The sequence below is a fragment of the Chrysemys picta genome, unplaced genomic scaffold, assembly GCF_011386835.1.
Source record: "Chrysemys picta bellii isolate R12L10 unplaced genomic scaffold, ASM1138683v2 scaf179, whole genome shotgun sequence".
NCBI lineage: Eukaryota > Metazoa > Chordata > Testudines > Emydidae > Chrysemys > Chrysemys picta.
In genome coordinates this window covers 16,747-31,699 of record NW_027052886.1, presented here as the reverse complement: position 1 = coordinate 31,699, position 14,953 = coordinate 16,747, and the positions used below count along the sequence as shown (strand labels likewise).

The following is a 14,953-nucleotide window of genomic DNA, read 5'->3' as shown; positions in this document are numbered from 1 at the left end:
ACCCACACCCACCCACTCACCTCCACTGCCCCCACAAACTTCCACCCACACCCCCCACACACACTCACCTCCACTGCCCCCACAAACTTCCACCCACGCCCACCCCACCCACACACTTCCCTCCACTGCCCCCACAAACTTCCACCCACCCTCACCCACACACTCACCTCCACTGCCCCCACAAGCTTCCACCCACGCCCACCCCACCCACACACTCACCTCCACTGCCCCCACAAGCTTCCACCCACGCCCACCCCACCCACACACTCACCTCCACTGCCCCCCAAACTTCCACCCACACCCCCTACCCACACATTCACCTCCACTGCCCGCACAAACTTCCACTCACGCCCACCCCACGCACACACTCACCTCCACTGCTCCCACAAACTTCCACTCACCTCCACCCACTCACCTCCACTGCCCCCACAAACTTCCACCCACACACTCACCTCCACCCACACACTCACCTCCACTGCCCCCACAAACTTCCACCCACCCCCACTCACACACTCACCTCCGCTGCCCCCACAAACTTCCACCCACACACTCCCCCAATACACACACTCACTTCCACTTCCCCCACAAACTTCCACCCCCACCCCCACGCTCACCTCCACTGCGCCCCATAAACTTCCACCCACACACTCACACTCCTCCCCCACTTCCCAACACACCCATACATACTCTCCCCCAACACACACACACACACACACACACACACACTCCACTCCCCCACAACCTCCCTCCCCCCCATACACACTGCTGTGGACTGTAGTGTCACTATAGAGACTAACAAATTTATTAGAGCATAAGCTTTCGTGGGCTACTGCCCACTTCTTCGGATGCATATAGAGCGGCACATATATTGAGGAGATATATATACACACATACAGAGAGCATGAACAGGTGGGAGTTGTCTTACCAACTCTGAGAGGCCATTTTTTTTCTCTTACTTAATTGGCCTCTCAGAGTTGGTAAGACAACTCCCACCTGTTCATGCTCTCTGTATGTGTGTATATATATCTCCTCAATATATGTGCCGCTCTATATGCATCCGAAGAAGTGGGCAGTAGCCCACGAAAGCTTATGCTCTAATAAATTTGTTAGTCTCTAAGGTGCCACAAGTACTCCTGTTCTTTTTGCGGATACAGACTAACACGGCTGCTACTCTGAAACCTGTAGTTCAGCAATATCAGTTGGTCGTGTTACCGATGGCTACTTTAAAAGGTGAGTTAAAAGTGTCACTTTTACCGTACACTGTGCATCTGCAGGAAGTTTTGTTTAAATTGTAGGATTCTTTTAGTAAAATCAGTTTCTCCCCTTGCAAGACACTTCTGAACATTTGTGTGCATTTATAGTAAAGCTACTTAACTGTGGTTAGTGTATCAAACAATTGTGATTAATACAAAAACCAGAAAGACGGAATTAATTTTTAAGAAATGGAAAGGACAAAACTCAGAAAATACTAAATTGGAAACTCCCCAATAATAAAAGAGATTTCATAGGGCCCTACATAGGTGTTTACCATCTTCCGAAACAACTCCCGGGGGTGGGGATGAGCTCAGGGCTCCAGGCTTGATCGACGGAGGGGGAGCTCTGGGTTTGGGGCTCTGGTCTCCCACAACTGGGTAGAGACTCCAGGATCCGGGCTATAGCACCCAGGGGGGAGGGAGGACTCTGGGCTTGTGGTCCAGGCTCAAGCCAGCAAGAGAGATGAAGGGAAGAGACCTGGTCTTTGGCTGCCATGGTGGGGGGATCAGGGCTCCAAGCTTCAGCCGCTGGGGAGGTGGAGGGGAGTGGGGGGTCTGGGCTCTGCGACTCATCCACAGGAGGGCAGGGAGGGAGGTTGGGGCTCTGGACTTCAGCCACAAGAGGGGCGAGGGGGTCAGTGCTCCGGGCTTCAGCCACTGGGGTGACAGCCCCTCCCCCAATGCACTGGCCCCCAGACCCTCTCACCTGCTCCACCAGAGCGAAACCCAGTCCAGCGCGTCCCGCTGCAGCTCGCAGACCCCTCAGTACAGCCCCACCATGACCTGGTCCTGCTCGGAGCAACTGTCAGGCTTCTTGAATTCAAGCTTGTAAACTACTCTGTAACTCCACAGGTACAATGTGATATATTCTGTACATGCAAAGTATCAGTCCTTTGTGCATCCCCTCCCAGAAATCAAAATTCCTAGAGATTTTGGCTGAGTCTCTCAGTGTTGCTAATGGTACCAGCCTCTGTCTGTATGTCTATGTGTGTGTGTGTGTGTATGCATAAGTTTATTGTGATGTCATGTGTGACAAGAGCAAAGACCGTTCTGGTTCAACATTCTTGCCCTGCCTTCAGTCTGCCAACTTGCTTGGTTGACAACGGCTGGTGAACCCAGGAGGTGATAGATGCGTACTATCCATCTGTCAACAACTTCTTGAATCAGCTATTTCCACAGGTTTTCGAAAGAAGATGAGATTTTACAAAAGGTAATTCCCAGATTCTTTTCCTGCTCCTTAGATCACACATGACAGGCTGGTGCCTCCTTCATAGATTCATAGATTCTAGGACTGGAGGGGACCTCGAGAGGTCATTGAATCCAGTCCCCTGCCCTCAGGGCAGGACCAAATACTGTCTAGACCATCCCGGATAGATATTTATCTAACCTACTCTTAAATATCTCCAGAGATGGAGATTCCACAACCTCCCTAGGCAGTTTATTCCAGTCTTTACTGAACAAGTTTTCTCTCTCCTCCTTATGACACCCTTTTAGATACCTGGTTTCAGAGTAACAGCCGTGTTAGTCTGTATCCGCAAAAAGAAGAACAGGAGTACTTGTGGCACCTTAGAGACTAACAAATTTATTAGAGCATAAGCTTTCGTGGACTACAGCCCACTTCTTCGGATGCATATAGAAGAAGTGGGCTGTAGTCCACGAAAGCTTATGCTCTAATAAATTTGTTAGTCTCTAATGTGCCACAAGTACTCCTGTTCTTCTTTTTTTAGATACCTGAAAACTGCTATCATGTCCTCTCTCAGTCTTCTCTTTTCCAAATTAAACAAATCCAATTCTTTCAGCCTTCCTTCATAGGTCATGTTCTCAAGACCTTTAATCATTCTTGTTGCTCTTCTCTGGACCCTCTCCAATTTCTCCATGTCTTCCTTGAAATGTGGTGTCCAGAACTGGACACAATACTCCAGTTGAGACCTAACCAGCGCAGAGTAGAGCGGAAGAATGACTTCTCATGTCTTGCTCACAACACACCTGTTAATGCATCCCAGAATCATGTTTGCTTTTTTCGCAACAGCATCACACTGTTGATTCATATTTAGCTTGTGGTCCACTATAACGCCTAGATCCCTTTCTGACGTACTCCTTCCTAGACAGTCTCTTTCCATTCTGTATGTGTGAAACTGATTGTTCCTTCCTAAGTGGAGCACTTTGCATTTGTCTTTGTTAAACTTCATGCTGTTTACCTCAGACCATTTCTCCAATTTGTCCAGATCATTTTGAATTATGACCCTATCCTCCAAAGCAGTTGCAATCCCTCCCAGTTTGGTATCATCTGCAAATTCAAGAAATGTACTTTCTATGCCAATATCTAAGTCGTCGATGAAGATATTGAACAGAGCCGGTCCCAAAACAGATCCCTGCGGAACCCCACTTGTTATACCTTTCCAGCAGGATTGGGAACCATTAATAACTACTCTCTGAGTACTGTTATCCAGGCAGTTACGCACCCACCTTATAGTAGCCCCATCTAAGTTGTATTTGCCTAGTTTATCGATAAGAATATCATGCGAGACCCTATCAAATGCCTTACTGAAGTCTAGGTATACCACATCCACCGCTTCTCCCTTATCCACAAGACTCCAGCTGCCCCGTCCAGTCTCTCCCCTCTCCCTCCTGCACGAAGAGCCGGTCACTGTCCTGCATTCCCGTGGGCGTTTCCTCGCCAATAGCTACAGCCACTGCTAACGGGGGTGAGCCTGGGGGCTCTGGGCAGCAGCTCTGAGCCGCGCAGAAACTCCGGGGCAGAGATTGGGCGAGCAGGAGCCATTTCTGCAGAGACACTTTCCAGCCTGGGCCCAGCACTTACCCCAGATGTCTCGTATCACCTGCAGTCTCTGGCTCAGGGGCTGATGCTAGCAGAGCCCAGAGGGGTGCGGGGGAGGGTGTAAACTATTTCCCTGAATCCAGTCTCTTTGGGCAGTTCAGTCACCATTTCAGCTAGAGCAGAGCTGCGGTACCTGGGCACTGGGCCATCCGGGGCCTTTAACACCACAGCCCTGGGGAGGTGGTGCTGAGATGGACCATCCAGTGAGCAACACAAGTCCTTCTACCTTCCACCACACCCTAGTTTGGAACTGCTGCTGACGGCTTCCCCCATCCGTGGTAACTTTTATCCCCTCTGCCTCACTCTATCTCAACTGTTCCCTTCTCCCCACCGCACCTGGTCACATTCAGCCCCCCGTTGCCCTCTTCAGCCTCCCGCAACTTCCCCGCCCTGCCCTGGCTCCACCACTCTCAGGTTCCCTTCCCCACAACCATCTGCTTCCTTACCATGGGTAACAGGGGCAGAAAATGCTTTTGAAAAAACCTTTTGCAAAGTAAAAATAAAACAAGCCAAGTAACCCCCTCCCTTGCTTTGTGCTGGGTGCCCAGCTGTGGGCTTGTGTGTGTGGGTGGGTGGGTGGGTGGGGGTGTTGTTCTGAGCACACTCTGTTCAGGGAAGGGGTGGAGTTGGCCAAAGGGGCAGGTTGAATCTTTAGCAGAGAATTCCTTTCTCCATTCTGTTAGCTAAGCGTTGTTGTTAAATGTAAGCCGACGAATGCAGCATTTGAAGCAATCTGACTATAAATCCCCTGCCCTCTCGGTGGCTGTAGTTCTCACACCCTCTGCTCTTGTGATGTCACCACATGACATGGTGTCTTATTCCCATAGCGTCTTGTATATTAGATAGGAACTAAGTTTATAAGGTAAAAACTGAAGCATAACTCCTTCCCTTCCCCGTTTTGACTTAGGAAAAATAAATCCTGTCCCCTCCCCTAGTCCCAGCCCAGCCCCACCAGAGCTGCTGTGGCCAGGAGACAGCTGCTCTCTCACCTGGCCCTGCTGCTGTGGTGAGAGAGGGCTGGGGGAGTCCTCTCTCCCTGGGACAACCTGCTCCCCAAACCCCTCATTCCAAGCCCCAGCCCAGAGCCTGCACCCCCAGCCGGAGTCCTCAATCCCTGCACCCCAACCCTCTGCCCTAGCCCTGAGCTCCTCATTCCCAGCCCCATCCCAGAGACCACACCCCCAGCTGGAGCCCTCAGCCCCCTGCACCCCAACCCTCTGCCCTAGCCCTGAGCTCCTCATTCCCATACCCATCCCAGAGGCCACATCTCCAGCTGGAGTCCTCACCCCCTGCACCCCAACCCTCAACTCCAGTCCTGAGCCCCCCAGTCCTAGCCCCATCTCAGAGCCCGCACCCCCAGCCGGAGCCCTCACCCCCCTGCACCCCAATCCTCTGCCTTAGCCCAGAGCCCCTCATTCCCAGCCCCATCCCAGAGCCCACACCCCCAGCCGGAGCCCTCAGCCCCCTGCACCCCAACCCTGAGGTGAGAGTCAGGCTAGGAAATGTAGCCAGCGACTGTGCTAGCAAGGGAGGAATTACAGATCTGGTGGATGGAGGTTTCCTGTTAGAGAACAAAAGGGGAGAACCTGTGATGTGCTCTGTCCAAGGAAGGTTATGAGAAAGAGGGAACAGGGATCCAGGTGCCTCTCCCCAAGGAAACCTCAGACAAAGTATCTCCTCTTGGACAGGAGCAGCAACCTTCACACTAGCAGTTAGAGCCATCTTTAGGTTCAGAAATTCATAGTTTCAAAGGCTCTAAGGCCAGTCCTGATCATCTAGTCTGACCCCCTACATAACACAGGCCCTAGAACGTCTGCAGAAGAATTTCTGTTTCACCACGGTCCCATGTGGTGGGTCTAATCATGGGGGTACAGTGTTTAACTACAGATCAAATGGTCCTTGAGTCACATCCTAGTGCCCCCTTTGAAGTCTCTGTTAATAAGCAGCAGGTTTCACACAAACAAAAGGAAGTATTTTTCACACAACGCACAGTTAACCTGTGGAACTCTTTGCCGGAGGATGTTGTGAAGTCCAAGACTTTAACAGAGTTCAAAAAGGAACTAGATACATTTATGCAGGAGAGGTCCATTAATGGCTATTAGCCAGGATGCACAGGGATGGTGTCCCTAACCTCCGTTTGCCAGGAGCTGGAAATGAGCGTCAGGAATGGATCACTTGATCATTCCCTGTTCATTCCCTCTGGGGCACTGGCTACTGTCAGACAGTTTTACCCAGGCTGGGCGATCTTGTGTTGCTTATGTTCTTGGTTGTATGAACTAGCTGGCTATTAGAGGAGCAGTTGGCTTCAAAAGACCAGTCTCTTGGATCTGTGAATCCTGGGCAAACTAATTCCTTTCCTTTAGAGAATGACAGAAAAACCCATTTCCTCCTTCTTTCTACTCCAGGCTTCGTTCCTTTTTCCAAAGACTCGCCTCTAGGGAGCACAGAGAGATCCCTGTGCACAAAGTGTTCCTCCAACCTGCAGCAATCGAGGCATGCTCTGTCCTCAGCCAGCAAGAACAGGCCTTGCCAGAGAAGCCCCAGAGAAACAAATGCTCATGGACCATCTTATCAGGCATGAAAAGACTCTGTGTCCGTAGCCAATCTGACACCTCGATGGCAGAGAGCAATGAGGAGAGAACAGTTTCCTCACCACGAAGGTGGACGCACTTGTCCCTGAAGAAGAAAACAGCTGAGACCCAGGTGGAGTCAGAGGAGGTGAAGCTGCAGGAGAACACAGAAAAAGTTGAACTGGATCTTACAGGTGAGGATTCAATCCACATGGTTTGTGGCGAGGAGCATGTGAGGAATACTCACACCAGTCACTCTACAAGCCTTACACATCAGGGCTTCTCACGGGACAGTGATGGAAACCTCAGACTCTGGAATCCATTTAGTGCCGGATCCTTCTGGACAGGGTGGCCGAGGTCCATCGCTGAGGTGGGGAGAGCTGACAGTGTCAGATCACCCCCCTCTGGGGGTCTGGCACTGTGGGGTGGGGAGTACTAACATTGCTCCAGGCTGTAAGGAGAACAGAGAGGCTGGATGTTGTAGGAAATTATTTCTTGTCTCCTGGATCGGGTCTGTTTCATCAGTAAAATGCTCCAGAGGTCTCAGCAGGTCACAGCTGGGAACCGTACCAGAGCTGAGTCATTACTTCTTGGGGGGTTAAGTGCAAATGAGGCCTGTTGCCCATCACTGACAGGAACGGTGTGCAAGGGGAGGGGAAGAGTAGAATACACCATGGAAAAGAAACTGGCCCCTAGATCAGAGGAAGCCTCATGTGGTAAAAGCCCCCAGCGAAGAGCCATGAGATCGGAGTTCTCTGCTTAGCTCTGCCCACAACCTTCAGTCTGACCCTGGGCAAGTCGCTTCAGGGCTCTGGGCCCGACTTCCGTCCTCTGTAAACCAGGGATAACACATGGAAAAGCGAAATGTTACGAATGTTTCTTTCTGCTTCAGGGACGAAGGAGGAGCCGTCTGAGTCGAAGGGGAAGTGGGGAAAAGGGAGTCCAGAAGAGCAGGAAGAAGAGCGCGCTCCCATCCCCTCATTACCAAGCAGCTCCCATATGACAATGGTAATGACGCTTTGTGACTGAGATAATGGAAAGCATCCCCTGCTGTGTGTATTAATGTCTCCCGGAGCTGGTATCTCTGACAGGAGAACTACCTGCCCCTTGCTCAGGGAGCTGAAAGGAAACATTCTGCACGTCATCAACTCCAGCCAGTCTTTATGAGTTTCTCTAGGTTGTTTGCATAAGGCAAATAATCCAGATTGACAAAGGGGTTTAGGCACCTAAAGAAGTAGACAAGTGCTTAGTGGGATTCGCAGAAGTGCCTGACTCAGGTGCCTGATTCTGATGCACTTTTCATGGCACACAGGCACTGCTGAAAATCATACGAGGCCCATCCCTGCACTTGTAGACACTGAGACACCATTGTAACTCTGATGACTAGTGACAGAGCACCCTGCAGCACATACAAAAGTCTGCAATTCTGGGAGCTTCTGACACGCCGGGGGGCTGGAGTAGCTATGCGAGTGTGTCACTCTGGTGTGCTCTGCTGTGTCCTCAGCTGCTGCCATCCAGGACAGACGGTGCTGATCCAGACACGCAGGCCAGCTGCAGTAATACTCAGGAGGTGCCTGAGACACCAGGACAAAGGCCTCCAGCACCCCAGGCCCTGGGTTTAGAAGACCCTGGAACCAGGTCCCCTGGACTAACATTGTGCCCAGTAAGTTCTGACCCACAAGGGTCTGGCCCCAGAAGCCCACAGTTTGGGATTCTCCTCAGCCAGGCAGACTCGCTCCTTCAGTCGAAGCTACTTTCTGTCCTGCCGGCGATTTCTGCCTGTTTTGTGGCAGCGCCACACGCTGCGGGGTGGGGAAGGAAGAGGCATTTCCGTTGGGGCCTGTTCTCAGTCCTTTCCGCGCAGACACCGTGGGCTGCTAGAGTTGCTGAGCCAATCTGCTCAGGCGCTCGAGGTGGGATGGGACGCGGGGCAGATTCTCCAGCGACCCCTCGGCTGCACTCAACAAGCAACTTGAATGGGCTTTGCAGGCCATTGGGGCTTTCTCAGCACAAGCTGGGCTCCTGGGAGGAGGGGCTAGAGAGGGAGGAAATGGGGTGGCCCTTGGGGTCCCAGCACTGGCTGAGAGGCTCCCATCTCTTCTCAGGCAGAGGGGGCGAGGGGAGCGGATGAAAGACTGAGGAAACCTCGGCACCTGTTGAGGCTTTTTAAGAAAAGGGCTCAGCCGGAGTCTCCACGCTCACTAGGCCCTGCCAGCCTCCCGCGGAGACAGACTATTCCAGGGCAGCTGCCCAATGGAAATACTCCGTCCCAACAGGCTTTGTCCCTGTTCATTGCAGACCCCCGGGGAGCAGCTTTCCTCAGCCCAGCCCCAAGCCCTGCTGATGAGAGCCGTGAAGGGTCTGACAACACCCACCCTGGAGCGATTTAAAGCCGCAGAGGAAGAGCTGAGGGCCATCGTATCTCTACACGGAGACAAGATGGAGAGAGTAAGAGACTCCCGCCGTGGGGCAGAGGATGCTGTGCAGAGAGGGGGAGGGGAGAATTTCCTCTCCTAGGAAACCGTTCCTGGGACATGCTGGCATGGTGCTTTGAAGGTTGGCTCAGCCCCTTTCCATTCATCGCTTGGCCGCGGGGATCCGCGGCATCAGGTTTGTAACGTGCTCTCTGCCCGCTGGAGCTCTGACACGTCCCTGAGGACAGCCCAGCCACACTGAAGGTGCCGAGAGCCCCAGCCCTGGCAGCACAGCACTTACCTAGTCTGCCGATGGGCCTCCACATTAGGCTCCAGGAGCAGACATGGTTTCCTCAGACATGCTGCAGGGCCTTGTTTGTCCAGCTGAAGTATCAGGAGGAATTTGGCTTTGCACTTTTCTCTCTGTCTCTCCCAAGCTCTGATCCTGTTGCCCATCCCCACAGATCTGAGTGTCTGCCCCCCTGAATTAGATTGGCCTAGGGAGGTCTCTGGCAGACTTCATTTCTACATCCCCTGGGTAGGAGGCTCTCGGTATCATTTACTCCCCTGATTAATGAAACTCCACCACCCTCCTGGGAGGTAGGAATTGAACCCATTGGATACCTGGGGAAACTGAAGTCCAGAGAGCTCCTTGACTTGCCCAAGCCTGCGCAGGTGGGTTATTGAGAAAGGAATCAGGGTTCATGTTCCCTACAGTTCTTTAAACGTTGCCTTTTATCACTCAGCCTGGAAATAGGTGACATTCCCGCCCTTCTCCAAATACCGCCTGCCCGTGGCGCGTCAGTGCAGACTTATTCCCTTCCTGGGCTTTGGCTTTCCTGGAAACTCGGAGACTCATAAACGAACCGAATCCTCAGCCTGAGCTTCCTCCCCAAACCTGCCTGTTCCTCGGGTTCCCTGCAGGTCGTCCCTGTCTCTGGCCAAGTTCCCTGTTTCCAGCAGGTCCCGGCGGGAAGTTAACAAATGGCCCCTCGATCAGCAGATTGATTTGTGCCGGGCTCTACCTCCTGCTAGCAGAACAGGTCAACCGAATCCAGCCACCCGGGTTGTAGCTCCTGCTCCTTGTTCAGGAGAGGAAAGAGCAATGATCGATTCCTCATGGAAGAGCCCTAGGGGGTGGCTTGTCCCTTTCGGGTCTGTCTACCCTGTGCTGCAAACTCTGCAGCAGGAGCCGTAAAGCCTGGCCCTATGGACTTGGGCTCCCAGGGCTGGCACTGTGGGGCCAAACAGCAATGCAGCCTCTTCTGGGCTTGGGCTGGAACTTGAGCTCTGAAGCCAGGGGAGGAGGGGGCTTCAGAGCCTGGGCTCCAGCCCAAGTCACCATGTCTGCACTGCTGTTCTGAGTGCCACAGCCTGAGCCCGAGGTTAGAGACCCGGCTTTAAGATTTGTTACGGCAGGTTTTAAAATCCCACAGTGTAGAGGTTCTCCATAGGGCTGGGGCCTGGAGCTGGCTAGTCCCATCCACGTAGCCCTGCCTGCCATCGCTGGGATGGGCTCTGGGCTACATCCGTAGAACCAGCTGGGTTTGGAGCAGTGCTTCTCTACCTGGGACATCCTCAGGGGCAAAGAGATAGTATTGGATGTGGCCCACACGGAAACTAGGTTGATAACCACTGGTCTGGAGGAACTGATCGTGGTAGAAAGAGCAACAGGAAGTTGCAGAGATGGAGGAAAGGCTCCTGCAGGGAAGCCCTTGAGAGCAGGGCTGCGAGCAGTTTGCTAAGGCAGGGAAGGCCCTGGGACATCAGGGGAGTTTGAGCTGTGCCCACGGTCAGGTTTTGGGGAAGGCTTTTGTGTGTGTTTCTGAGCCTAAGGTGCTAAACCAGACCTCAGGAAGACTGGGGTTCCTGTACTTGTCAAAGCCTCTTTCTTGAGATTATGGAGGAGTAGAGATGGGAAAGTGAGGTGAGAGGCAGTTTGCAGGGCTGCCAGATGGGGTTACCTGGGAGGAGGTCACTCATTGATAAATCCATCCCTCAACTTTCTGGCTTTCTTCCAGGTTGGAGACGTTGTTGGAAGGATCTTAATGTGGCTAGACGACGTCTGTGATCCCAGAGCCAGAAAAGCAGCGCTGAGGGCCACAGCCTTGCTGGCTCGCTCCCACCCCCAGGATGTGGTTCTGAGCTGTGTGGCGCACACGCTGTCATCGGACAGGTAGGGAGCTGCTCTGTTATCACCTCGGGCCATTATTTCTCTTCCTGCTCCTACTGACAGGCCACCGTCCGTGAAGGGTCTGTCAGGCTCACACAGTTGGAGGGAGTTTCCTGCGGTGAAGAGAGCTGTCCATTCTCACTAAGAGGACATGCCCAGGCACAGCCACTGAGGAGCCAACCCCTCCTCCTGCACTCCCCAGGATGGAGACGTGCCAGTTTTCTGGAGAATTCCAGCATTGTCCTGATTTCGATGGGTCACTCCACTTGCTCTCTGATCCAGTACAGGGCCAATAAATGACTTGGGGCTCACTCCACATCCCTGGGTCATGAGGTCTGGCTGCTCCCTATTGCGTGAGAGAGGGCAGAGATGGAAAAGGCCCATGAGGCCCATCTGTCTGTCCCCTGGGGACCAGTGCAGGATTGTTACCTGTAGTCAGATCCCTAGTTATTCCATGGCTGAGGAAGTGCTGAGAAAATGCACTCATCCTTATGGAGCTGTACAGCAGAGATAAATCTCTTAAGACACAAATTTCCAGCCCTTATTGTTGCAACAACAAAAAAATCATCCACACATGACCTGAGCATAAATGCAGTGCAGCCTGCCTGAGTCTGCAGACAGCCGGGAATAATGGCTCTGAGCGGAGTGAGTGCCTCTTTTCATCTGAGTCCTGCTGGTTATTGCCGATCACTTTGCAGAGTCATCCAGCTGAGGTGTTTATAACACAATCCCCATGTGCCTAGGGGCCGTGAAACCCAACTGGACCCTAGCCAGAGGTCAAAACGCCGGCTTTCCTCGGCATCCTCTGCAGTGCAGTTCTGCACTGACCACAGACAAATCTGTGTCACATGGGAGAGCAAATTGAAGAGCAGCACGAAAGAAATTGACTTTCTTACCCAATGCAGTTACCAGAGGAATACAGTGCTGGTTTTCATATTGATTTGAATGTTTGATTTGTAAACCTTTCAGGTTTGAATTCCTTGAAACAGCCACAGTGCTTTCCAGGGTCTGTGCTCAGAAGCTATAGAAACTCGGCAGCGTTGGCACAGAATTTCAGCCAAGCTTCCTGAAGATCTCAAATCCAGGCCATTTACTCTTGATTTGTCCAACCTAATTCTCAATGTCCCCAGGGCTTGACCACCATGTCCGACCTTCCTCACCAAACTTGGAAGTCCAATGACTGGAGTCTTTTGGATCCATCTGCAGTCTTCCTCTGCAGATGCCTGCGAGGAACAGCAGTGCTTAGATCAGCAAGAATGGAGAGAAGAGAGGAGGGGGATTTCAGTACTAGTTTCCTTCCATCTCTGTCCCACTGGGCAGTACAATCTCCCCTTCCAAACTCCTGAGTCCTCTCCTATCAGGGCATGTTCTGATTCAGTGTCTGACCCCGCCCACCACACTGCAGTAGGATTGAGCTGTTAAGAGACACTTGGCCAAACGCTGGGTCTCAGTTACACCCCCAAATAGCCAGAGCAACTCCAGTGAGGTCAGGCAAGTTCCTCGGGATTGACCCTAGCGTAACAGAGCAGAATTTTGCACAGTCTGGGGGTCACAGTTTGGTGGTCACTCTGTGGTCAGTACATGGTCACTGTCTTGGAAACAGCGGTTGTAGCTTCAGGAACAATAGCCCATTAGGGGAAAGGAATAAATACAACGTTCTCTGAAGGGACTTGCCCTGCCTCAGCCTCTCTGCACCAATCGGTGTGTCCTCTGAGAGATGCCTTTCCTGCCTACATGCCAAGTCTCTCCCTGGGGAGGGCAAGAGGTGGCCAAGCAGGGAAGGTCAAACTTCTGTTTCTGAATTTGCAGATGTGCCATTGAGCTGTGGAAGGCCTTGGGTGAAGAACCACAGCTCACCAGGGAGGTGCTGCAGCAGCTGCTGGACAAGCTCCAGCAGAGACGCCGGGAGGAGAAGAGCGGCAATGTGTCTCTGGCTGTAAGTGAGATTTGAGATGTCACTTTGCCAACCCGCCACCGCAGGGAGGATGGTGCATCTGTGTGTGCGCGGGAGCTTCACCCCTTCTTAGCTTCAGGCCATGGCTCCACTACACAATGAAGTTGACCTAACTTACCTCGGCATACAGCCGCCACAGCAATTCCATCCCTTGTGTGTGTCTGCACTTTGCTGCTCGTGTCGGCAGTGCACGTCCTCGCCAGAAGCGCTTGTCTTGATTGTACGGTCAGGGTGGGGAGGCTCCTGAAAGCCAGTTGACATAAGCGACGCGGTGTCTACACTGACACTGCATCGACCTAACTGCATCAACCTGGACTCTCTGCCACTCGTGGAGAGATTTTTAATTATTATTGTTATTAATTTGGAACCGAGGGGCAGTTCTGCCGACGGGAAGGAAATTCCATAGTTAGGGTGATGCTGGGTGAGCGGCCTTGCGTTGACCTAACTCTGTAGTGCAGACCAGGCCTTAGTGTGTCCTGGCCACCTCCTAGCAAACCAAAGACGTGTAAAGAAAGTTTCCCCCAGGTAAAAGTTACAGATCTGAAGTGGTTTATCTGCTGGTCCCCTGGCTCAGTTGTCTTCTGCTCTAGATGGCCCTTTAGTGAGCAGCTGCAGTTCCGGTGTCTCTTGGCTCTGTAAACTGTGACTAGAGAGCTTCCCAGCATGGGATCATGAGATGTCCAGTACTTTTGACTGGGCCAGAAACACTGGGCCTATGCGAACGGATCTCCTCAGGATGGTTTCAGCCCGTCCAGTCATGGCTGGAAAGCCAAAGCACAGGGTCTGCACCATTAAGAGAAACAACGGGGAATAACGTCATCCAGACTCTTCTGATCTTTCCATAGGGCTCCATCCTGCTTTCGTTCCAGGAATGGGTGATGGTTCTGGAGCCTCAAAATGTCTCCTCCCCTCTCAGGAGCCTATCCTCTTTTCTAATACCCTGTGGAGGAAATGAGACATGAGAAAAGGACAATAGCGAATGGCAATGGGGGCAGGTGGCAGATTGGGATAGTTGACTGAAATTCTTTCCCCCCTCCAGGCAATGAGGACCATTTACGAGGTCCTTTTCCTGTGGGGATACCGAGAAGCCATCCTGGAAATGTATCCGCAGATGCTCATCCTCTGCGTCAGGCAAGTGCAGTATGTGATGGAGCTGCGCTTGCCAGGGACCTACGGGGCCAGCGAGACATCCAGCCCCGAGGAGGGGTCCAGCTGCCTCAGCCCCCTAAGGTAATGACTGAAAGGAAAAGGAAGAACAGATTTGTTCTGCTAAACACGTGTGCTCTGTTCATGGCCATCATTTGTTCGGGTGCTGTAGTTCGCCCAGGCTCAGTTTGGTGCAGGTCTCTCTTGAGGGGAAAGGGTTGAGAGCCGTGTGTTCTTGTGAGTCACACTCGCTCATCTGACTCCGTCCACAGGCCAGCTGCTTTCACTCCACAGTCAGGCAGCAGTCATGTTTGTGCATCCATCCCCATGTGCCACCTGCCAAAGCGTCAGTGGAAACACAGAGCGCCAGAGGCCACCTCAGGTGCTGTAAACTGACACAGCTTTGCTCGCTTACACCAACTAAGGATCTGGCCGCACATGCCCGCTTGTGTCCTGTTACCTGCCACAGTAAAGAATCAAGTATTCAACCGTATTGAGTGATGACACCAACCATCTTAAGAAGCTAGTGTCAGTAACTGGTTACAAACTCAGTGAATCTGCAGTGTAGACAGGGCCCCTTGGGAAGGGAAGCACCATGATATCA

General features: G+C 52.4%; 1 protein-coding gene across 1 annotated transcript; it reads left to right on the top strand.

Moving 5' to 3' along the window:
• The first annotated feature begins 6,392 nt into the window (after nucleotides 1-6,392).
• Nucleotides 6,393-14,437, top strand: LOC135978242 (maestro heat-like repeat family member 5). Its single transcript, XM_065579245.1, has 7 exons — nucleotides 6,393-6,856; nucleotides 7,555-7,670; nucleotides 8,167-8,325; nucleotides 8,961-9,110; nucleotides 11,098-11,252; nucleotides 13,059-13,185; nucleotides 14,243-14,437. The coding sequence occupies exons 1-7, from the start codon at nucleotides 6,670-6,672 to the stop codon at nucleotides 14,435-14,437; spliced, it is 1,089 nt and encodes a 362-aa protein (XP_065435317.1). The 5' UTR covers nucleotides 6,393-6,669.
• The last annotated feature ends 516 nt before the right edge of the window (nucleotides 14,438-14,953 follow it).